Source organism: Panthera uncia (assembly GCF_023721935.1).
Source record: "Panthera uncia isolate 11264 chromosome D3 unlocalized genomic scaffold, Puncia_PCG_1.0 HiC_scaffold_8, whole genome shotgun sequence".
Classification (NCBI taxonomy): Eukaryota; Metazoa; Chordata; class Mammalia; order Carnivora; family Felidae; genus Panthera; species Panthera uncia.
The window spans coordinates 20,803,887-20,829,936 of record NW_026057586.1 but is presented as its reverse complement, the minus strand read 5'-3'; the positions used below and the strand labels follow the sequence as shown (position 1 = coordinate 20,829,936).

At 38.8% G+C, this 26,050-nt stretch overlaps 1 protein-coding gene across 1 annotated transcript in view; it reads right to left on the bottom strand.

The window, feature by feature from the left end:
* The window catches only part of MBD2 (methyl-CpG binding domain protein 2), a 69,390-nt gene that overhangs the window by 42,619 nt on the left and 721 nt on the right, over positions 1 to 26,050 (bottom strand). Inside the window, exons 2-3 of the mRNA XM_049619552.1 lie at positions 25,786 to 26,050; positions 9,622 to 9,781 (exon numbers count right to left, since the gene is read on the bottom strand). Of these exons, the coding sequence (XP_049475509.1) occupies positions 9,622 to 9,781; positions 25,786 to 26,050 (425 nt within the window). The remainder of the gene's footprint in view (positions 1 to 9,621; positions 9,782 to 25,785) is intronic.

Genomic DNA, 26,050 nt, shown 5'->3' with positions numbered 1-26,050 from the left:
CTTCAGGACCTATAAAACTCAGTGAAATAGACCTCAATTGCCAACAAAAAAACCTGGGCATCCAAAATAAATCTTGCCAAAGCCACAGCATAGGCTACTATGACTCCAAATCTACCTTCATTATTAGCATGAAATCCAAGCCCAGCCCTCTCAAAAGGTTCTATCATATTTGGATAGATCTGAAGCACTAACTTACAACATAAACCTAATATCATACTGAAGAGACTATTCTCATCAGTAAGTCTATTTGCTAACATGTAAAGTTCTTCTGTTCGCTTTTTGCTCCCTAGCAATCTTTATCCAATCAATATCTAAATACAGATGGCCCTTGAATAATGTGGGGGTGAGGGGCACCTAACTGCCACACAGTCGAAAATACACATATATATATACATATATAACATATATATATACACACATATATATAATTTTGACTTCCCCAAAACTTTACTACTTATGGCCTACTGTGACCAGAGGTCCTATGGATAACATAAACAGTTGATTAATACATGTTTTCTATGTTGTATGTATTATATACTGTATTCTTACAACAAAGTAAGCTAAAGAAAATGTTAAGAAAATCATAAGGAAAAGAAAATACATGTATAGTATTGCACTGTATTTATCAAAGAAAAGTCTGCATGTAAGTGGACCTGTACAGTCCAACCTGTGTTTAAGGATCAATTGTATCTGCTCAAATTAGCCAAAAAAAATGGAACAATGTTGTTAACTGATACCTTATCTTCATTTATTAGCTAAAGATTATTTATTAGCAAAAGATAAATACGTATCTATTATTAAGGACATTCCTGCAATGAGAAAATTAGAAGTGCTTTGAACAAGAGAATACTAAACAGTTCTAGGACTAAAGAGGCCTTTGCTCTGATCCTTTCCTCCTTTATTCACTCATTAAACAAACACTGTCCACGTCACCATCATTCCTGAATGATGCACTGGCCCCTGACTCCCACTTCTGCACTTCTACATTTTCCACACAGCAGCCAAAGCAATCCTATTGCTCCCTATCTGGAGTCCGAAAATAGCATTCCATACCATTCCTTATGCCAGCTTGACAAGCCGTGATTAGGTTGTCTGCTGCCTTGACCTCACCTAGGATGCCTTCCCCTCTCACTAAACTCCAGCCACAGTGGCCTACTCTGCTCTCACAGGCTTAATGTATCCTGCCTTAGGGATTTTGCACTGGCTACTCCCTTTACATGGTATGCTTTTCCTTGTGGTTTTTGTATAGCTCACTCTTAATCATTCAGATCTCAGCTGCAAAATCCTCCTCTTGGAGAAAACTTCCCTGATTGCTCAGCCTGAACAGCCACACAGTCAGTCTCAACCACTGTTAATTAATTCACAGTACAGCACTTGATATTTAAACTGTGTATTAGTTTGTCATACCACTAGAATTAAAGTTCCATGAGCACAGAAACTTCCTTTACCATATTTTTCAGAGTCTGCAATAATGCCTAGGTATATAATGTGCTAAAAGTTTTCTGTGGAATAAATGGATGCGTAAAATGTCTATTACACGTAAAATCTTATGTTATGCAGACCTGAGCCTTCAATAGTCTCATTTTCTGCTTTAAACTCACAGGTGCTAAACAGGTAGAAAATACTATCATTCATTGCTATCTACAACGTCCATCTCAAAATTATTATGCAAAGAATGAAGTCACCTGGGGCACCCAGGTGGCTCAGTTGATTAAGCTTCTGACTTCAGCTCAGGATATGATCCTGCGGTCTGTGAGTTCGGGCCCCGCATTGGGTTCCCTGCTGTCAGCACGGAGCCCAGTGTGGATCCTCTGTCCCCCTCTCTTTCTGCCCCTCCCCAACTTGTTCTCTTTCTCGCTCTCAAAAATAAACATTAAAAAAAAATTTTTTCAGAATAAAATTATCTATATTATCTGCCTTGAAATCATCAATGTAAGAGAAATGGCCCCTAGACTTACTCCATCTATTACTATTTAAATTATGCTTATAGGTGGGATGTGGCCAGTGTCTTCCTCTGAGTCACAAAGTCAGCCCAGAGTCCAGACCATAATGTTTCAACTGTGTACTCTGCTCTATTACCAAAATTAATACCACCACATATTACATTCCTCAGTAATAACCACAGTCAAGTCTCTCAGATCATACATTATCACCCACCACTCGTCCCCGTAATATTCTGCACGCCCACTCATCTACCCCACCGTTCAGTGGCTTCCAAACTTTTTTGACCCATCCCAGACCCAATCCTCATACCATACACTCTTGAATGATGGGCCACTTTCCTATATCCTCAAAATTTTCTCTAGACGTTCTCTCCAGTTCCTGCATTCACTGACTTGGCCATCCTTTGATGGCCTCAAGTCCTGTCACATGAAACTTCTCTTTCCCTCCCTCTCCTCCCACCCTTCCTACCTCTCTCCCTCTCTACTGCATTTCTAAGGGCCAAGAGGTGGCATAGGTTTTCTCCCTTCTCCCATTTTTCTCAAATAATTTCTCCACTTTTGATCCTTCAAAAACACTAGCTCCTTTGAAGTTCATATATCTGGCTATACTACCCTCTACCCCTCCTCCCTTTCTCCTTCATTCACTAGACTTTAGCTTCCATTTCAGTCTTCTTCTCCATCCCAACTCTTGTCCTCATTCTGGGAGACCTCAAAAACCATGTGGATAACTACCCAATATTCTGAGTCCTTTGACCTATTATTCCTCTGCCCAACCTCACTCACCTAACATTATAGTCACAGGCTTGTCTACACTAGTAACTACACCACCTCCAGTATCTCAATCAAGCACCCAAGTCTCCCAATTCCTACTTCCTATCCTTGCAGCTCACTTTCTCAGAACTGCCCTCTGCATTCTTTGACTCCCATCCATTGACTCTCTTGGTTTCTCACTGCTCTTTAACCCCTTTCACATTCCTCCCTACCCAGTACAGGTTTCATGGTAGTGGTTCTTCTCCTTCTCCTTCTCTTCTCCTTCTCCTTCTTCATCATCATCCTGCGAATGTGCTTAACTTGTTTGATGTCTGTGATTTTTCCACTTTGCTACAGACCCTATTATTAAACTTTTCAAAGTCTTTAAGGTGGGAGTTTAACCAAATCATCTCTTTCACCTACCATCTAGTGATTCTCTTCTCTCTCCAAAAAAAATTACCAAAAGATTTGTCCATCTTAATTTTATCTCTCACTCACTTTTAACTCCGTCCAACCTGGCTTCTGTTGCCACTGAAAATCAAGGTTATTAATTTACCTTCATATTGCCAAATTCAAGGGACATTTCTGTTTCCCTCCACTCCACCCATCATAGGCATCAACACGACTGACCACTCACTCTTCTTTTTGAAACATTCTCCTCTCCCATGTCTCTCCTACCGTACTAGCCATTCTTTCTCAATTCACTTTGCTGATTCCTTCTGCTGTAACCAAGTTTTAGTTATTGGATTTGCTCAGAGCTTGGTTCTGGATCTTTTTGTCTGGGCAATCTCTTTTAGTCCCATTACTTGGAATACTGCCTAAGTGCTAATGACTTTCCAGGTGAGACCTCACAATTTGGCATAGCAACTGCATATGTGACATCTCCATCCAGATGTTTAATAACCACTTCAAACCTTGCATGTTCAAAATTTATTTTATTGACCCATACAAATTATTTCCTAAGGTGATCGCAGTGAATGGTAACCCAATCCACCCACTCATCTAAAAACGAAGGTCTCACACTTGAGTCTTCTCTGTTATCTTCCACACCCAATCATTAGCAAATCCTGTAAATTCTACATTCAAAACAGATCTAGAAACTGCCTGCTTCTCTCCACCACCACGTGTCTAGGCCATCATCATTTATCATCAACAGACTACGAGAATAACTACTTGCTCTCTACTTCCACTTTTGTCCATTTCATTTCAAATTAACAGAAACTGGACTCAACAGTGGCCTACACTTAAGGGAGATGCCAGTAATCCCTTATAAGAACTTCAAGGCCTAGCAATGCCAATTTATCACCTGTGATCTGCTCACTGCCCCTCTTCACTCCCAACTATATCCACTAGAAAGATACCAGAAGAAACTCCATGCCAACAAGTGCTTAATACACTGACGAAGAGGACACTAGCATCTTTGGGAAAGATTTTAGTTACTTTCTCTATAAGACCAGGAATAAAGAATGAGAGGTCTCTGTTTTCAGTGTGGATGGACAGATTCTACAAAGAACCCAAGGGGCAGTTCTTACCATATAGTATGCTCTATCAGGAGCTGGTAATCAGAATGATCCTACCACAAGAGTCCTGAGGACATAAATAAGTCAGTCCACTACTTTCAATAACTGAAAAATCCCCAATTTCTTCAACAAAGTCCTAACTTGAGATAGAGCAAGTGAGTTGGTCCCTCATATCTTCTGCCAAGGCTTTGCTTCTTCTCTTGCTTCTAAACAGTGGTTATTAGCTTTATCAGCTATATTTCCCTTTAGAATTTGATAAATAGACTCTCTCCTCACAAAAAATGCATAACAGAAAATGCTGCACTTAGTTCAAAGGTTCCTGGAGGGCCTCCTGAAGCATGGACTCTTAGACTGGACACCTGCCTCTCTACTGGTTCTCTCTTGGCCACTTTTATCCATTAAAGGAAAAATAACAATAATGATAGCGTTCCTTGGTCATGCATTCTCTTCTGAATATTTTCCTCTCCTCTACCTCTCAATCTCCGTAAAAGTAGTCTAAGCATTTTTATGGTTAGAGGGGTAAAAATATATACTGTACATACATGTTTGTAAATGCACAGAAATTCTGGAAGGACACATGACAAAACTAACAGCAGGTTCCTCTCAGGAAGAGGACTGCACATGAGAGGCTGTAGAGGGAGGGAGGCTTTTTTTATTGACGATCCTTTCACCCTGTGTACAAATCACCCAATCAAATAATAAATCAAAATTGTAAAACCTTTAAAACAGCAGGATACATTTTGCTTCTAATTTCTCATTTCCCAGAAACTTTCTGGCATTCTAAGAAAGACTTCTGGTCCCTCATAACTGGACACCAGATGCCTTCTAACTTGGAAATCCAATGGATACTACAAAGTAAATTTTCTTTCCTAGGCTTTTATAACACAATTTCTTGATTCTCCTACTACTTTTCTGGAAGTTCCTTCTTACTCTCCATGAAACTAATTTATTCATTTATTCACTACCAATGGTGTGACAAGGTAATTTTCTTCTATTTGCCCCTTTGTTAGGCGATCCTAGTAAGTTATGACAAACCACAATGACAGGAGTTCTCAAAGCATGACCTGGGAGTTCCTGGGGCTGCACCAGATCCTTTCAGAAGTGCAAGTAACAAAACTATTGCAACTCAGCCTTCCTCACCCCATCCCCAAACTTGATCTTCTTCCCCTATTCTTTATCGACCTCCACCCCAGTGACTCAAGCCAGAACTGTAGCATGCATCAATGGTTCTGTCTCTCTACAATCATCAGTACTGAAATGTACTTATACCTCTTGATTGACTCTAACACCTTTCCATACCTCCTGCTACAGCATTGGTTCAAGCCATCATTACTTTTCTAGACTACAACAGCCTAAACCACTATCCCTACTTCCAGTTTCATCTTTTCCCAAATTCATTCTCCCCCTGTACCCATTCTGTCCAGTACCCAATCTGATTCCCACCATCACCACCTGTTCACTTGTGCTTCTCAAACTGCAGATACTGCCCCCAAGATGTATTAGCTCTCTACAAGAATTTTTATTATTTTGTTGAGGATAAGTAAAACAAGCACATTCTAGATCATTTGGTTACATACCTAGCATACAGCCACACAGAATCCAAGGTCATGTTGATAAAATCACAAGCACACTACCATACACCAACATAATTCATGAAAAATGAATAATGGCAGACTTACACAATTGATTCCACTCAAGACAATCTAATGTTGTTTATTTCCAAATTATCAAATTTGTGTGACTAGAGAAATGTGATGAAAGAACTGAGTCTTTCCAAGGTAAGCACACCCAGCCAACCTAAAAAGTAACTTGTTCCATACCATATTCACATTGTAAGCATTTGATAAAAATACATCATATGGCACATTCATGTTGGGGAACTTGGATTTTATTAGTTTTGTCGCTTTAATTTATACACATTTTAGTGTTAAGAGCTAGAACCACAGGAATTCAGTTTAATGTTCACACATCTGAAACACTGAAGTAAAAGGAATTTCTAGCAACAAAACCCAACTACTGGAGTTCCCAAAACATATTTTGTGCACAGAACCACTGTGCTCTTTTTATCCAATCCCAGTTTTTGCAATTACTTTTTTAAAGAAACGTACCCTTTCAAGAACTAAAAATCAGTTATTCAGTCTCACTAGCCATATTCCAACTACTCACTGGCCAGCCACATGTGGCTAGTGGCTACGACATTTCCATCATTACCTAACTGTAACTTCTCCCTTTGAGTAAGCATTGAGAAAGCTATTCCTCACTTCCAACTCTATTTGGATGACTTCCAAATCTTCGTTTAGTCTTTTTCTATTAACTTAATGGAGTATCTTCAGCAACCACTTGATAGCTCTACTTTATCAGCTAGAAAGACAGAACTAGTGACTAGAAAAAATTATGGTAGTACCAAATCAGTAAGGTACAATGTAATAGGGAATGGAAAAGATTTTCAGGGTAAGGTTAAGATTGTGATTGAGACAAGCAAGAATAGGTACTGCAAAAACAGTAGTAAATACAAGTCAAAAGACAATGCCCACTCCACTGTACCCACTCATCCTAAAATGATTACCACTTTGCAAAGATCTTCAAAAGATATCTTCCCAACCATACCTGAAGTATTAGCACTCAGTAAACGCACTTTTGATATGGAAAATATATTAAGATCTCAGTATATAATCGGTCATTATGAACTACAATTTAACCTGTTTCAAAGTTTATTTTGTTAATAACATTTCAAATTCTTTCAAGGGTTTTTAAAAACCTCAAAAACAACACAATTAATAACGTACTTCAGCCAAGTTTATAACTATACAGCAAAACTACCTAACATTCCTGTTTACTAATTTAAATTTCCCAGCATTCTCTATACCGTATTATTTTTTAAAAAGACGTAATACATTATTAGCCACAAATACACTTTCTGCTTTATAGAGATATTCATTGTTGGCATGACTCCAAAAGAAAGCCTATTTTTAAAACTGCAAAAGTCAATTTTCTGAATGCTTAATTAAAAGAAAATCAGGTGCAAAAGACTATGCCCCCCAAAATTCAAATAGAAACTTCAGAAAACAATGACAATGAAAGGTAGTTCCAAAATAATGTACGGCATATTAATTTATTCAATGTTTATGACCACTATAAACTTCCGGAATGAAGTGAATATTAAATCAAATAAACATGAAGCAAACATTTATTAAGTACCTACCGTGTGCTAGGCTTTGGACTACCTATACAAAAAAAAAAAAAAAAAAAGAAAAAGAAAGAAAAAGACAGTCCCTGCCCTCAGGGAGCTCACAGTCTAGTTGAAGCAGACAAACAATCACAAATACAATGGCAAAGCACCAGGGAGGCATTATGGAAGAAGGGACTGGTCCTGCCTGATGAATGCAGGGGCGGGCTTCACAGAGGTGGAGACAATGGAGCTGGGCCTTGGATGAGCAGGAGTTCACCAGATGGAGGGGAAGGGGGGAAGCGCATTCCAAGCAGAGGAAACAGCACATGCGCAAGCAGAATCTCGAAAGCACATGCCATGGTGCAGGAGGATGAGCAGTCCAGCGCAGCTAGAGCATAAAGGTGCACACAAACTAAAGAGACGAATTAGTTTTTGGTTGTTTAGCGAATCGTAACTATCAGGTATAAATCTTCATATTACACTTACTGTAGCTTAACTGTGATTCTGATAACAATAGGGCAGTTTGAAAATATTCCATTCATTTCACAAATATTTGAGCCCTTTTGATAGGTACCCAGCAATGTGGTTAGAGTTGTTTTTGTTTTTTTAAAGCAGTTTTAGAAAAATAAATCTTAATATTCCTCTGTACATTTAAGCGGCAAAATAAACCCAGAATAAAGGTTCTCTTAAGCTGAATCACAGAACTTCACCTATACACACTACACTCACTTTTGGTAATCTGAGCTCCCTGTACTACCACTATCTTTTTTACCCTTAACACTTCGTAACTATCAACCCAAAGTAACCCCACAATTAAGCAATAGAGAAAGCAATTTCAGCTTTCCCTTCCCGTTCTGCCTATCTAAACATGGTACTTGACAATGCCCCTATGGACATCAATGCATGGTGACCAATGCAACAGATGAGGAAATAGTGCACTCTGACCCCCGTACCAATTTTTGGAAATTAAACTATTATAAACAAATTATTCGGCTGAATTCTGAATAAAGAGAGCTATGAAGCAGAGACCCATAGCCTTTCAGGAAAAGTAAAAAGGTACAGAGGAAGAGATCTTCAGTCAAAGAGTTTCCCACACTGGCCACCAAGCAACACTGTTCACCGAGGAAGCTTGGAGCTTAGGAGGGTGCGATGTGGAAAAGAAAGGAACTCACATGGGTCAAACACTTTATTAGATGTTTTCATATTAATTCCTATTTACTCCTCGCAGTAATGCTAAGGGAAAGAGTGCACTACCTTACTTTCACAAATGAGAAATCTGAGGCCATGCAAAGTTAAAAGAGTCACCCCATGACTGCCTGAGCTAATAAGTGGCAGAGCCTGCCTGGTTCCAAAGCGTGTCTCATTCTACACACCGCCTCGGGGTTCCTACAGTGAATGCTAGACTCCCAAGTGGCATGCGACTGACTGTAGCAAGGTTATATACACCCTGGAAGAAAAGCCCTTGCTTTTCCCTCCACTATGTTCACAGTCAGTGTGAGATGATAGTGGTGGCAATACACATACATATATCTCTGAAGTTTAGAGGAAGAAAAATTGAGACAAAATGGTTACGTAAGATTAGCCGCCCTTGGGGCGGGGGTGGGGAGGGAAGCTTTCTTAGCAAAGATATTGGATGCTGTAATGCAATTAAATTAGCATAGTAACTCAAACTCTACTTGTTTAAATTCCTACACAATAAACCATCAAACAAGCAGCTCAATAAAAATAAGAGCTAATGGAAAAAAACCCAATCAGCGTATCCGGATGAGAATATTATTGCTACAAGTCCTTCTCCTCCACATCATCAAAAGTCAAAATAAAAACTACCCTTTCTCAAATCCTAATCCCAAAAATTGATAGGTAAGCATAAACTATGTGGTAAGGATACTTGCCACATTAAAATTTTGCCTCTCTTTGGGCAACGGCAACTATTTTAAGAAAAAAAAAAATGAGACAATTAACATCAACACAGAAATCTTTTGTAAAAAGTCCCAATGGGCCAAAAATGTGATGTTTAAGAGATACTGAAATATTGTTCTCAACTGTGCACAATTTACTTATGCAAAGTACTGTCAACTACCATAAATTAATCAGATTTATAAGTCAAAATGCTTTGCCAGGGCAGGGTAGACTAAGACATTCAGACATAGCCAAAATTCTAGTGACATAATTACCACGTAAGATACTTTGTGGAAAGCTTTTGAAATAGGATACATATGCTCTAAGTAAATTAACCAACCTTATTTTGATTGAGAGGATCATTCCGCAGTCTCTGTTTGTTCTTCTGTAATTTACTAGGCATCATCTTTCCAGTTCTGAAGTCAAAACTGCTGAGGTCAACAGTATTTCCCAGGTACCTTGCCAACTGAGGTTTGCTTCTGAACTTCTTACCACTTGGACTAGAAGAAAGATAACATCAATTGTACAAAAGATAGCAGTATTTAGATCTCCACACATCTCTTCTCTCCCAATATGTTTATTCTTTTCAAAGAAATGGTAAAGTTTTAAAGGAACTTCACAACTTCCCTGTAAGAAGAGATAACGCTTCATCTAGTATTACACTCCACTAGGTACACCGCTGGAGTAACATCTACAGATGTTACTGCAGATTATCCCACTGGTCACTCACTCCAGAGCCACTGACAGAATCCAGGTACAAACTGCATGCAGAGCACAATGCACATGCTGCAAAGGTCTTCAACATTACAAACTACTTCCAAACTGACTTTTGAAATGCTTTTTCTTGTAAGTATTACATATACACAACGTCAGCAGTAATCAGAACTTCAGAACACATTCTTCTGAAGTCAACAATCCTTGTTAAAAACACACATACAAAAAAACAAACAAACAAACAAAAAAACAGAAAACACTTGGAATCCATATACTCTTTGGGCTACCCATCTGAACTCACAACATTACAATAGAAAAAAAAAAAAATACTGAATTCTGATAGTATTTAAATGCTCCCTAAAAGGAGGAAACTGAGGCAAACATTTGCAAATGGTGTGAACATTGTTGACATGAATTTTTTTACCCAAACTCCTACCTTGGAGAAGCTTATCAAGAATAACTTCTCAGGTTGCCTGGGTGGCTCAGTCGGTTAAGCATCCAACTCTTGATTTTGGCTCAGGTCATGATCTCACAGTTCATGAGTTCAAGCCTCACATAGGGCTCGCACTGTCAGCACAGACCCCGTTTGGGATTCTCTCTCTCCTTCTACCCTGCCCGCCCTCTCTCTCTCTCAAAACAAACAAACTAAAAAAAAAAAAAAGGATAACTTCTCCTAAGAAAATATTGTCAAAGCTGGAAAATTATAAAAGTGCCAAAATTATATAGAAAGCTAAACTAAACTAGTGTTTCCTAAAAAAGTTTTTTGCTGTGTGGCATTGATCTATAAGAAAAATTTTATAGGAAAAATGCCCCAGTTTTACCTAATAAATTTTCTGAGCCAAACGTGCTAAAACCAACTATTAAAGTCAGCATAGATAGGTTACCAGAAGAGAACTGTAAGAATTCTAAATTATTTCTCAAAAAAAGCCAACATGTCCTATTTAGAACTTAACCTTGCACTAACAGACCACAATAAAAGAAAAATAATTGAACAGGAAAACAAAAGGGAATTTTGCGTGGGAAACCAAGCTACAAAATACTGCCCTGGAAGAGCAAAACTTTTCTCTGGGTCAAATCCAAACCAACACGCCGCACTTTGTCACAAATTCTGTGCCACCACTCACTTCAAGACAAATGAAGATCATATCGGCATTTTTTTTTCGACAATCACAGAATTCAAGTATTCTTGAAACACAATTCAAGTTATAAAATTCAGCCTACAGATGGAGGTAACAACCAGTAACAACTAGGACATAACGGAGTAGAACAAACTCAGAGAACTAGAACACAGGAGAGGAAAGAATACAAGATTACGCAGAAGTAAACCTCCACTCTCATTCTAACCAGATTTCCAAATATGCTCAGTATGACAAACAAACCGTACATAACCCTCAAGATGTTTCAAAACTTGAGCCATCTCTGCCCACCACAAACTTGCACCCCAAACCCCATCTCATATCGTCCTCTGTTGTGGCCCCACTGCCGTCCACCTAGTGCCTAATCCACCAAACTAGAAAGCCACTTGATGATGCTTCAGTGCCCCACCCCTCAGCCACACATCTGACACCAAGTGCTAAATGTTCAGGCTCCTCAATGCTGACAAAAATAGCTTCACCTCCCCAGGAACACATCAAAGACCTTCCATTTGTTTATAGTTATTTTCAAAAGTCCGTTTCTCCACCAGCCTTGGTACCCCATGTTCCAAACTCAATGTCACCAGAAATACTCCATGTACCTTTGACTTTTAGCCATGTCTTTCCAGATGGAAGCATGAACATAGGCAATATCCTGCCTGTCGTAAGATTATTAAAGCCTCCAAGCCCAAGTAAAATGTCACCTCTTCTGTGAAGCTGTGATTCTCCAAACCCAGTTAGAAATAAATCTACTATATCTCTGCAATTCTACTTCATTACAAAAATCTCTATGTATTTCCTTGATGATTCAAACAACCAGAAATTGCAATGCCACTTTTTAAAACTCTCAAACATGAATTAACATATATGAACACTGAACAAAGTAACTTTCTCACAACAAAATACTTTATAGTATACTTTTGAATAGTAAAGAACATAAGTTTCATTTGCAGACACAATAAAATGGTAAGTTCTATACTTATGTAAGTTATGTTGCATGGACTCTTAAAATCGAACCAGAAAATATTTTCATGATTAATCTATTACACTACATAAGAAATAAAGAATTAAAGACCCAAATTAGTTTGAAAACTTGGTAAAGATTATTCCATTATGTCACTTATACAACTACAATGAAGATTAAGCTAGAATAGCCATTTAGTCCTTATCATCAGAAATTCCAGTTAAGGTCAACAAGATTCTGATAACCTATTTGATATACCTCAAATATGAATAAAAACCTCTCTACAAAATAAAATGATAGTTCTCAATCAGACTTCCATCTAATAAGACATCTTATTAGTGCAATAAAAGCTGAGCTTAAGAGTGGACTTAGTTTCAACAGACTAATGCTCCAGAAAATGAAAATACTAAGGTAGCAACTTCTACCAAAAAGATAAGCACTATTATTTTTAAGGATACAGCTTACAGACAACCATAAAATCATTTTTTAAGAAATCAATTTACTAAATTCACAAATTAGCCCTGCAATGAGTAGTTTCTTATGAAACGGTGGAAATGCCAGCTATCTACTGCAGTTGAACACATACTAGAGCCTCAGTATAACATCACTCTAGAACAAAACTCATTAGAAATCAGTTTTAGACACTCCTCCCCAAATTAAGGAAATCTAACTACGTAAGAACTCAATTAATGTGACTGCATAACTTATAATCTAGATTAGCAATTTAATATGGTTTAAATAGTTCCTATGTCTACTGATTTTAAAAATCAAATGGAAACTGTGAGAAAGGCCTGACATACTCTACCGATAAACTAAATTAGCAATGAAGAAAGTGGAAATCAAGTCTTAGCTATGAACATATCCCAAAAAAGGTAGACTATTAACTGGTACTCTATCGGTTATTCATACAAATCACTATCCCCAGTCATAAAGACGGAATTCTATGCGGCATCTACGCGGGAGAGCTACAAGTACTGGTCACACACACGGCTGCCTTCAGAACAGTGGTACAAGCCGTTCTCTGTAACTGCTATAGCTTGTGCTTAGTGTTTTAGGGAAGTCAACCTGGCTGCCCCAGGAGATTATAAACCAGAGACCTTCCTCTGCACAAGATGAAGGCAAGCATATAGAAAGGCAAAGGCCAAGGGAATGGTTAAGTAAGAATTCTTCCCATCAGGTACAGAAATATGTGGATAGCACCGACATGACCCTGAAAGTGGTGGAGGAAATAATGCTAGATGAACAAAAAAACTACCCAGAATGACTAAGTCATCATCGGTCTGCCCTCTAAGATGGCTGCAGTAAGTAGGTCGCAATCTCACACACACCAGGGATTAGCATGACTAAGCTTTTATTCTAAAAGCAGCAAACTATAACCTAGGAACATTCTAGTAGACTAGTGAAGGATATTAGTCATTTTCAGCTTTCTCTAACCAAAGCGATTACTTCTAATCCCAGTAATGAAATACTAATATTTCACTTTCAACCACACAAAAAAATTCCCTACCAACTGTCCCCTAGATATGCCCACCCAGAACCAACTTGTGGTCTCACCTTTAACTTCTCCTACCCTCCAAATACCCTAAATAATGATGAAATGAAAATCAAAGATGTGAGAGTTTTAATTTCAGATGAGGACATTTCATCTATGCCTTTGCTAGCTTTCATTTTAATTAAACTGTTTAAAGTACTTACGTGTAACACCGCCTTAGAGGTTTCTAACTAGAGATTATCAAAAAGAAATTTTATTAGCATCTGACTTTCCACTCTAAAAAAATTTCATTGAGATAACAGAAACTACTTTAATTCTGGTCACCTTAGTTTAGTGGTATTCCCATTTTATCGCTCTGTATACTCACCTGTGATCATCATTCCCTGAGCTACCTGACGATAGCACACCCTGCCAGTCTCCACAGAAAAAGCAACTCTTCTGAAGACCTGCTCCTGGCCTGTGCAACTGCACCCTGAAAACACTCCTCTGGTGGAGCAGAACATATGTTTTCATGGATCATCACGATGTTCAGTCGAACAGGATGAGGAGCCCAGAGTCTGAGCAAACACCAGTATACCTCCGAACCAGTTTCTAACAGGATGAACCGTGGAGGTGGCAGTAATCAGAGCACAATAAGGAGAGCTGGCCTATGAGCGACAAGGAGCACTGTGGACAGCAGACGGCCAGCTACACGGCTGAAGAGCATGTTCAGGAGGGCATCACTCTCCAACAGTACTTTGTGAGGCATGAGAAAAACCTCCATACTAAAAATTCCCTAAGCTACAGCTCTGGAAAAGTTTGAGATCAAAAAAACATCAACTTCCTTTGTTTCATACCTCTTTAAATGTTAAAGCTTATTTGTTAGTTACAGAGTAAGTACCGAAAGAAAAAGACTTCTCTGACTTTAACAACTGTCTCCACAAGTCAAATTTTGGTTGAGACTAAGATCTGAAATCAAAATGATCTTGTACTTCGGTACAAAATACATAATCAGAAAACTGTCAAATCAATTAATTCAAATAACGTATACCATTGCTTCAAAGCTGTATGACATACACACAGAGAAATCTACCTACAAGTCAGCTCCCAATCTCCCTTTTTTAGTTCCTTTCCTCCCACCTTTACACGCGGGCCTTTCCTAAAGTGAACCATCTTCAGCCCTCGTCTGCAGTTTGTCTCCAGTACATTTTATCTACTTGTCTTGTCTTGTCTTACTTATGTCTCCCATCAGGTACTACTAAATCCAGTTCCTTTCTTTGAATCTATCCTTCCTTTCCATTGCCATTGCCCAAATCAAGTCTTTATCACCTTGAGTCTGAATCACCAGGACAGGCTAACTGACTTTCTACTTGCTGGTCTCTGCATTCTAAACTACCCAAATTACTCTTCCTAAACACCACTCTGACCATAGTTTCAGCTGAAAAGCCTTCAATGACTTTAACCCATTAGCAAAAGGATACCAAACATCTTAGCTCTGCATTTAAGATCCTTTTTCTAACCTCCTCTGAACCTGTCAACCCTACTTTCCACTCCTCTTACTCAATGACCTCTGCTCCAACCATGTTAGTTTGTTCACTGTTCGAAACAGGCTGAATGGTTCCCTCTTAGGCCTTTTGCAAATCATACCTGTTACCCAATCCATAATGCAGGACTCCAACCCTGATCCTCAAGGGCCCAGAAATACCAATCCACATTATAGCTCTTCCATAAAAAGCCTTCCTTCCCAGAATGAAGCAGTGGAAGGTTTCCTTCCTCTGAACCATATAGCAATTACTGCCAGTATCAGGTAAATAATCCCAAACTGCCTATTGGCATCTCTTGTATTCTGGCTTTGAAATACTGAGTTAGTTCTACATGATTATAAAACTTCTACAAGTTTAAATCTTATCTTCACAAGCAGCATACTCAAGTAGTTATTTATGAATGAAATGATATGATGTCAGATTTGCTTCCAAATAATAAGGTTGAGTCGAGGTAGTACATTGGGGGATGGAAGAAATAAGACTAACAACTGCTGAATTGAGTACTTGGTAGTTTTTTTATATGATCTACTTTTACATATATGTTTGAAATTTTCTATAATAAAATGTTTAAAACAAACATTAAAGTATACAAGCTGTATATATCCCCTGAAAATTTCAAAGTAATTTTTTAAAAATATGAAGTTTGGGCAAGTAAATGTGAGCATTAAAGAACTTCCTTAGCAGTTGAGGGAGAGGTAGAGAATTATTTTTAAAGTATCATTAGGGAAAAAAAAATATTTACAGTTTGGCTGCTGGTAAAATGTGACAACATTGCACCTTTTCCCTTGGCATAAATGTTTAAGGAATCACCAACGCAATTTTAAGTGGTAATAAAAGACCTTAAGTATAATATGAATTCTGTACCAATCATTCTCATTCCATAAACTAGCATTTATGTAACAAACAACATGCAAACAGTATATATTACTGATAGCAAATTCTATTATCTCTATATCAAAGCTAGAAAAAAATAAAAGCCAGGGTGATCCACTACCTAATCTCATCCCACTGCCTAAAGGTGAGAAAGAAAAAAGGAAAAAACACTGGTTATTTTGGTTGAATTGAGGACTGGACACTGTTATGGAAATGTCAGAAATTAAATACATCTGGGAATTATTTCAAAATATAATGGGAAAAGGGAGTTGAATATTGATGAAACAAGCTTGGCCAGGAGTTCATAATTATTAAAACTGGTTGATGAGCCCATAGGAGCTTCATTACACTTTTCTAACAATTTTTGCTCTTGCACATTTGAATTTTTCCATAATAAAAAATTAGATAAGTATACCCCCCCCCCAAAAAAAGACTATATTTTGAAAAAAGAGGTAGGGGGCCTCTGGAATAGGCCTTTTTAAAGAAACGCATACATCACAGCATACATGTTAAAAATAATTTTAAGACATTCATCCTTGCTTTAATCTATGGATTCTTCCAGTGTAAAAAGAACTATAAAAGAACGTACACACAGGGGTGCCTGAGTGGCTCAGTCAGTTGAGCGTCCAACTTCAGCTCAGGTCATGATCTCCTGGTTCATGAGTTTGAGCCCTGTGTCAGGCTCTGTGCTAACAGCTCAGAGCCTGGAGCCTGCTTCAGATTCTGTGTCTCCCTCTCTGCCCCTTCCCTGCTCATGCGCTTGCTCGCGCTCTCTCTCTCGCGCTCTCTCTCTCGCGCTCTCTCTCTCTCTCGCTCTCTCAAAAATAAGTAAACATTAAAAACAAATTTTTAAAAAGAACATATACACCTATATACACAGAGAATGGAAGGCAATATGTCAAAATATTAACACTGATTCTCTTTAGGACTACAAAGCTGATTGTCATTGCTCTCTCTACACTCCTATATTTTCCCAATTTCCACACTGAGCATGGGTCACTCTTCTAATCAGGGGAAAAAATAAAATATTTCTAAAAACCCTGATGAACATGCCCTAATCACATTTCAAAATTAAAATACTGTAAATCTCCACATAATTAACAACTGTTTACATTGGTTAATTAAGCGAAGGGAAAGAAACTACCATTTTATTGATCTGCTGACCATCTACTACATGCCAAATGTCTTACACGTACTTTCATTTAACCTAAAAAAATTCCACGAGGTAAACTTCTTACCTTTGATTTACAGTTGAGGGATCAGAGGTTTATATTATGGAAGCTTATAAATCTGTCCAAGTTAAAATAGTAAAGCAAGATTCAAGACTCAAGTCCCAATTTTCTGACTCAGAAGTTTCCATTCTTATTCTAAACCAGTGCAGCACAAGTGTGGTCTACAGACAGACTTACTGGTCTTCAAATAAGTACAGAAGGGGAGAGAAAGCAGTTAGGAACTGACTAGTAAGTTTATGACTGTAGGATCTAAGAGTATAAAGTTGCAACATGTATTCTGTATAACCACTTTTACATTATTTTTTATCATAAACTACATCCTACCAGATACTATAACAAATAACTTTACAGTTACGGCACAAAGAAATAATATATTAGTTAACAGTAGATAGAAATATGTTATCCTCCCCAGATGATACAAAAGCAATTTTTGATGGTAGATGTTTAAAGCAAAGGATAAAAGGATTTTTTAATATGAAAATTGTAATCAAAAGTCCTACTACAGATTCCTTCAGGTCTAAAAATCTGTATGGAATACACACACAAACACTAAACACACTCAAGTCTGAAGAAAAATAAGAACATTTGCCTCAGCTATTCACTATCTGCATACCTGGTATGGTACAAGACAGGATGCTGGCTATAGCAGGAGACACAAGACCACCTCTATAGTGCAGGCCTATTTACAGCCAACACTAACCAGTTTTTTAGATCATTTAATAGAAATGTATTAACTATTTGCTTCATTCAACAAGCAATTCTTAAGAGCTTTCTGTATAGCAGGGACTATGGTGGATACTGGAGATTCAAGAATGAATCAGACTCAGCCACTCACCTTGAGGAGGTTCAGAATCTGGTGTTCAAGACTGCCAACGATTACAGCACATGTGGGAAAGGTTAACAGAATTATGCTCAAAATGCCATAGGACTTGCCCGTTTCCACTACAGGCCTCTGGGAAAGGCTTTTTTAAAGAGAGGCACACATCACTGCATACATGTTGAAAATAATTTTATAACATTCACACTTTCTTTCATCTATGAATTCGTCCAGCATAAAAAGAACACCAAGATATATTTCAAAAATCTTCTTCCACATGTTTGTAAATAACTCATAATCATTTCTGATTGAATGATTGAACAAAGTGTTCAATTTCAAAATTTAAATTTGAGAATTTACCATTATTTACATTCAACTTATGTAATCAAGTTCCCAAACAAGTTTGAATTTATAAGACAAGGCAAAAATCATAAGATCCATAGATATTACTAAAATTTCACTCTATTCCATACTTTTATTCTTCCTTGTGAAGTTTTAGTTTTTAGAAGTTCTGATGAAGTTAAGCAAAACTTCATTTTACAATTTGCCTAGGCATTTCTTAGTGGAAATGGCAAATAGCCATAAAAGACCAATAAACAAGGACTGCAAAGGGTATTAATACCCCAAGTCAAAAAGTAAATCCATGAAATAAGAGCTGGTGATTTATTTCTAATTCATCACACAGGTCTGAAAAGACCTCAAACACAGGAAAAAATTTATGAATTTCTATTAGTCCCACTATGAAATCTAACACACACACACACAAAAGTATCACTTCCTTTGCAAATCACCAGCTTCTACTCGATTAATTAAAGCTGCACTAAAAAATAAAAAAACTGCACTATGAAGATTAAATTATGACTCTATATCTCACAAATGAAATTCTAAAAGCAATTTGAAAAAAATTATCAATTTCTGTTGGACACTATTTCTAGAATATATGTGTATCAGTTCCTTTCGAGCTATGTATTTCCTCTACTACAGGTATTGTGGGTGTTTTGGCAGGTGAGACTTTGCATATCAGATTTGAAAAATCAGATGTAGGACAGATGGCAATGTTGTACCCTAACAAAAATTCCCCTAGCACAGCACAGAAAGCTGGGATGGTACAACTGAGAGAGAATTATTGGAGCACAATTTCCACCATAGCCATGTGTCTTTTATTTCCAGATCCAGGCTTCAATCAGTCTATTTCAAGAGAAAAGACTAAAAGCAAGTCAAACTTGCAATTATGCAATAAGCACTTAGTAATAAACCTTGCATTTCATTCCTTTCTCCAACTAAAGAGATTTTTTTGATTGGTCTGCAGCGCACATTTCAATCGTACCTCAACTCAAAGAAGCACACGAGCTTTTTGGAGGAAACACATAAAACTATCTCGAGCTACATTTAGACTGCAAGTTACAATTTGATTTCTTCTAGTTTTTTTCATTGTTTATTTATTTATTTATTTATTTATTTTGAGAGAGACAAACAGAGGATACCAGGAAGGCTCTGTGCTGTCAGCACAGAGCCCTGACGTGGGACCGATCCCACGAACCATGAGATCATGACCTGAGCCAAAATCAAGTTAAGTCGGATGCTTAACTGACTGAGCCACCCAGGCACCCCTGATTTCTTCTAATTTAAGTAAAAGCTTTTAAAACGAAGATGACCTATAGCTTGCTCCGTAGGGAACACGCTGCCTGTCTGAATATCTGAGAAACAACATGGTCAATCCTAAATTAAACATATATCAAAAGAGCAAGCAAGAAAGGAGGAAACATTTCTGAACCAAATGATCACTTCTATTACCCAGAATGAAACTCCTTTAATTATGTTAATTTACCACAATTTTTCAATTTCTTTTCTCTCCATTACATAGAGCTGGAAGATCATCTTTTGGTACAATGGCTTCACTACCAAATAGGATTTAAAATTTACCCTTTGTCAAAAAAAAAATAAAATGACATTTACCTTTTGTCGACTTAAAGGTGCAAATATAATAGTAACTAACTACATTGTTTTAGCAGCCCACCCAGCTCCATAAAGCAGATTAAGTATGAGATGGTTCAATATTTGAGAATTACAAGTAAGGATTTTCTATGGGAGGCAGCAGAGCAGGGTGGTTAAAAGTTCTGGGGTTAAATCCCCTGCATCAGGATTCTAACTCTGCCCTTACCAGCAGTACAACCTTGAGCATATTACTTAACTTCCCTGTCCCAAGTCCACATGTGTAAAATGCAGATAATTGCACCTACAGCTAACAGGGTTATAAGGACCCAATAAGATAATACATGTAATGCATTTAGCAAAATAATACTAATAGCTGCCAAAACTATGAGAGCTGTGACATAGAACACACATAAAATTAAGACACACAACACCCTATACTTAATAAAAAACAAACCTATAGACTCGATGAGATTCAAATGTTGATTTCTCACTTGTGTCTCTGCACTATGAGCATTTTCACTATATCTCTAAACTACTTTCTATCCTTCTATAATATCCTCAACACTAAAGATGAAAATAAGAAACTGGAAAATGCTTGGACTTAATAAAATACCCCAGCCAATTTCATCCCAGCACACCACCAGGTAATATAAAGCAATAGCTAAGAAAGTCATTTAAGACTTGTTTCATAAAATTTTAAGCATCACATCAATTGGTAAACACCTGTTTAGTATCTAGGTGTACCTAGGGGGAAAGAAGACAGTTATGTGAGAGTGCCACAGGTTCTATAGAAATGAACATACGAGTAATACAGGAGACACCAGGTTTAATCACATGGGGAAGGCCAGAAAGAAGATATTAGGTAGGGGAAAAGCCAATTTACTGAAAGCCAAAGAGACTTAAATATTTAAGAACTATAACAATGGGAGCACTGGGGTGGTTCAGTTGTTGAGCGTCCGACTTCGGCTCAGGTCATGATCTCACGGTTTGTGGGTTTGAGCCCCGCATCAGGCTCTGTGCTGATAGCTCAGAACCTGGAGCCTGCTTCTGATTCTGTGTCTCCCTCTCTCTGCCCCTCCCCCGCTCACACTCTGTGTCTCTCTCAAAAATAAATAAAATTAAAAAAAAAAAAAAAAAAACTATAACAATGGATCTCTCCCCTGGTCCACCAAGTTTTTTCCAACAAAGACTACATGGCAGAGCTGTTTTTTGTTTGCTTTTTTTTTTTTTTTTAAAGTCAGAGAGAGAGAGAGAGAGAGAGAGAGGGAAGGAAAGATCTGACTGAACTCTGACATGCTCAATGATCCAGAACTCATGCCCTCAAAGCATCCTACCAGCCTTCGGTAACAAGTCAGATACACCTATACATTTTTTTAAACCTATTTGTATCTTCAGCCCATACAACTGGAGTTATTTAATTAATCATTTTCCCTAATTAGTCCTTAAACATATCTATGTATTTATTTTAGTGTACTGAAACTGAATCCTTGTATCACTCTAAGTACAGGTAAAATCATATATGCACTTTACAAACACACAAACCACAGGACCAGGAAGTGTGACAGGCTCAAGGTTGCACCAAATGGTAAGGGCAGAGTTAGAATACCAACTCCGGACCTCTTTACCCCTGTGCTCTGCTGCCTTCCCTAGAGACTTCTACTTTTATCATATCACTCATGATTTTATAGACCTCTGAGTCCTCCTCTTTCCAGATCAAAGTGAAATAAATTCAGTCTCTCTTCTTGCACCTGCTCCCTATTATTATTTTAATTGTTCTCTAGTGCCACTGTATCCTTTTTTCAGAGAAGTGATCAGGTACAAATGCAACATAATTATGATACAAGAATCAAAAATATTTACTATTTTGTTCCCAGTATCCAACCACATGATATTTTATGGCAGAAGCTGTAACAGTTTACCTCCACTCCCAAGTCTTTAACCGAAATTATAACCAAAAGTCTAAAAGCTAACAAGTTTAGACTAGGTAAAAATGGCATGAGTTGGCTACTAAAAAGGGTCCTATGCAGAAGAAAATAATATGTCAAATATATCAGTCAGCAAGCGCAGGGAGCCAAAAACTAGAAATAACAGGAGCCAAGGAGACCAGTGAGAAAATTATTGTTCACATAATGGGTTCATATGATGGCAACAAACTTTTCAGAAACTATTACCAATAGATCCAGCTCTTTATCTAACCACACCTTTTTGTAAAAACACACTTTGTATGATAATGTATGAACTGCCACACACTATCGGTAATCCTGACAGAAGGCATAATTATATTGCTTAACTGGCAACTCAAGGCACGCCTTCCTGTTAGAACTCGGCAGTCTCGGGAACAGCCGAAACACCATTCTACCAAAATTTGAGGCTTTCTCGATGAGCTTAATTTCAGCCCAATTAATCAGTGTAAGTAAGCCACACCCTATGTTAACAGGCACGGGTTGTTTAAATTCCTCTCCCCAGAGGCAGGCCAATTCAGGAGCTGGCATCAGAACCACATGAACAAATGAGTGCAGGTGTTCACACTACCAATGGGAGCGTTAACTCTTAACCCACCTACTAACACAGATGGCTGGTGTTTTGTGAGCTACTGGTTTTTAACAGGTGGGGGATATGTGGGGATGCTAATATGCAAAGCTGTGACACTTTGATAGAGAAAGAATGTGTTCACCTTCAGTATGAGTAGGTGTCCTCCATCATTTATCACTGAAAGCGGAAGTCACAGAATAACTGCTCTGTTACAAAAACCACATCATGCTACCTGTTTCCTACTGCCTCAGAATATAACCTCTCAGCAGGGAATCAAGACTGACTGTTACAATCCTGCCAAATAACCAACATTTTGTAGGTAGTCAATAAACAATTAGATAACATTCCTTCCAACCTTTAACTAAACACATGTGGCACAAATCTGTTCATTGTGTCTTTTCATCTTGTATAAAGTGAAAAGCAAATCATGCTGCACCGTCTAATAAAAAGACTTCAATTTTAGAAAGTAATTATCACTATACTGGTTTCATGATTTGTCGTAAGATGAATTTGTTTGGAGGGGCAGCCGGGTGGCTCAGTCGGTTAAGCATCCGACTTCGGCTCGGGTCATGATCTCACGGTTCATGAGTTCAAGCCCGACATCAGGCTCTCTGCTGTCAGCACAGAGCCTGCTTCAGATCCTGTCACCCTCTCTCTGCCCTTCCCCCACTGGCACACGCATGCTCTCACTCTCCTCTCTCTCACAGAATAAACAAACTTCAAAAAATACCAGATGAATTTGTTTGGAAAATTCATCTTAAACTGATTAGATCAGTTTTTCTGCCATAAAATATTTATTGAGTTTGTATGAAAAAGTTAACATTGAAAAATTTACAACACATTTAAAAAAATACTACGACCACAAATCAAAATGAGCACTACAGCAATCTGCGTTCTTGAAATAACTTTTCCAGCTACTGCAAGGAAAACAACAAAAAAACTCCTTGCAATAATCCAAAGTTAGTTTGAACAAATACGTCATCCCAAAACCAAACAAACTGTATCCCAGGAGAAATGCCATAGAGAGTGAAATTCAAAGTTTAAGATGCTCTACTGAGAATAGACTAGTCACCTATCCCTCAAGGAGTTCAATCGCAGACACAGAATATTCTTGTAAAATGTAACTGGCTACAAGACATCAACACATAGTTCACCTAAAGAAGGTAGCATACTACCTGCTTAGAAAGAAAGCAAAAGTTGTTAATGGAAGAGTATGCAAGAGTGAACAACTGTGACTAGCACTAAATGAAACCAGTGAACTTGAGAGGAGTTACTGTTCCACAATAACCTTTTGTAAAATTTTTTAATGTTTATTTATTCTTGAGCGATGGAGAGAGACAGAGCGCGAGCAGGGGAGGGGCAGAGAGAGACAAAATTGGAAGCAGGCTTCAGGCTCTGAGCTGTCAGCACAGAGCTCAATGTACGGCTCGAACCCATGGACCAGAAGATCATGACCTGAGCCAAAGTAGGACATCCAACCGACTGAGCCACCGAGATGCCCCACCACAATAACCTTTTCAGTATTACTGAAGTAAATTTAATATTTAACGATGGGGGGGCGCCCGGGTGGCTCAGTCGGTTGAGCGTCCGACTTCAGCCCGGGTCACGATCTCACAGTCCGTGAGTTCGAGCCCCGCGTCGGGCTCTGAGCTGATGGCTCAGAGCCTGGAGCCTGCTTCCGATTCTGTGTCTCCCTCTCTCTCTGCCCCTCCCCCGTTCATGCTCTGTCTCTCTCTGTCTCGAAAATAAACGTTAAAAAAAAAAAATTTTTTTTTTTAAATTTAACGATGGGGAAATACAAGATTATCACCTCTGAATGTTTAAAAAAAGCTTGCCATTTTATTATTTAAGATTTCAAAATGCGTGGTCTCAGACCAAGTGACAAAATAAGTTCTCATGCAACACCACTTTCATTTTTTACTTGAACAGGTGAAACAAATTGAAACTATTTTTCCATACATTTGAGCAGCCATCAGGAATATGGTCGTATTTACGTGTTATACCACTGATGATCACATTGTGTGTGCACAAATGTATTTTTAACCTCTCAAGTCTATTTAAGAGTACTCTCAATTCATAAACATTGGAGAGACAGAGAGAGAGAGAGAAAGAGAGAGAGACTGCGCACGCATGTGTATATTCCTCCCTCCCCAACCAGGGGCAATGTATTAACCTACTTGATGAAAGTAAATCCTCCGTAACATTATTCCAATGGCTAAATGGCTGACGACAACTGGCTCCAACACCCAAATATATTCCCTGAAAAATGAGTCAATCAGCCCACAAAACGGCCCTCCACACCAGTGAATATGTTTATATTCTCTTCTATAAATGGGATGGTTTATTTTTATAAGCAAATTTGTTGATAAGAAAATTCCACTGATATCAACAGCCACAGGCACTCTCCTGAGCTTACTGGATCATCCAAAGAAATGGCATGCACAGCAGAACCACAGAATTGCAAGATCACATCAGGGCAAAAACCTGAATCACTCAGACCAAGATTTCTCAACCTGATTTCTCAAACTGGTGACATTTTGGGTCAGATAATTCTTTGTTGTGGGGACCATTCTGTGCATTACAGAATATCCTGCAGCATCCCTGGTCTCTACCCACTACATGCCAGCAGCACACCCTTCCAAGGTATGACAACCAAAAATGTCCCCAGACATTGCCAAACATCCCCTGGGGGACAAATTTTGGTCTAAGAGTCTAACAACATATTACAGTGTTTCAGTTTTCAAAAGTGACTAAGTTCTGCAACACCATGAGAGTTCCAAGAAACTTCAGGCATTCCAAGCGGCTACTTTATACCAAACTTTCCTGGATCTCACAAAGTAACTGAAGCCTTATTACTGTAGATAGCTAATTCTTCCACATGTGCATGATTAAACACTCTTGTGATGATGAATCTGGGAAAGGCTGGGACAGGAGCCAACAGTGACTGGGTTTTATAGTTTCGATGAATTACACCTTCTTTTAACCCTTCTATGGACTAACCATCCTTGCCAGAGAACCTTTTTTTTTTTCCCACAAACCATTTTCCCCAACACTGTCAACCTAAGACGCCCTCCTCTGGGCTCTCACCATTCAGATACTGTGCCTGACCTGTCACTGTACTGGGGTCAACTCTCACCCAAGGGCTCAGGGACCTTCCACTACCAGGCCAGCCTGTCTGTGCCAGTGCCCTCGGGCCCTGCTCTCATATTGACATCCCATGCCCAGGTCAGCTGTTGACCCTTGACCCCGGCCTGACCCCGCTGCCCCCACCCCGCCCCCAGGGCGGTACCTGAAGTAGTAGACATCGCTCTTGCCGGCACTGAGCCCAGATTTTCGGATCACTTCCTCCTTCTTCCATCCGGGGGGGAGGGCCGGGCAATCCATCCTCTTCCCGCTCTCCGTGGCCCGGGGTCCCCTGGGCCCCGGCCCCGCGCTCCCCGACGGGAAAGGGACCGGCTCCCGCCGGGGGGCGCCGCCGCCACCGCTGCCGCCGCCGCAGCCGCCGCCGTCGCCGCCAAGGCCGCCGCCGCCACTCGGGGGACGGCCGCGGCCCC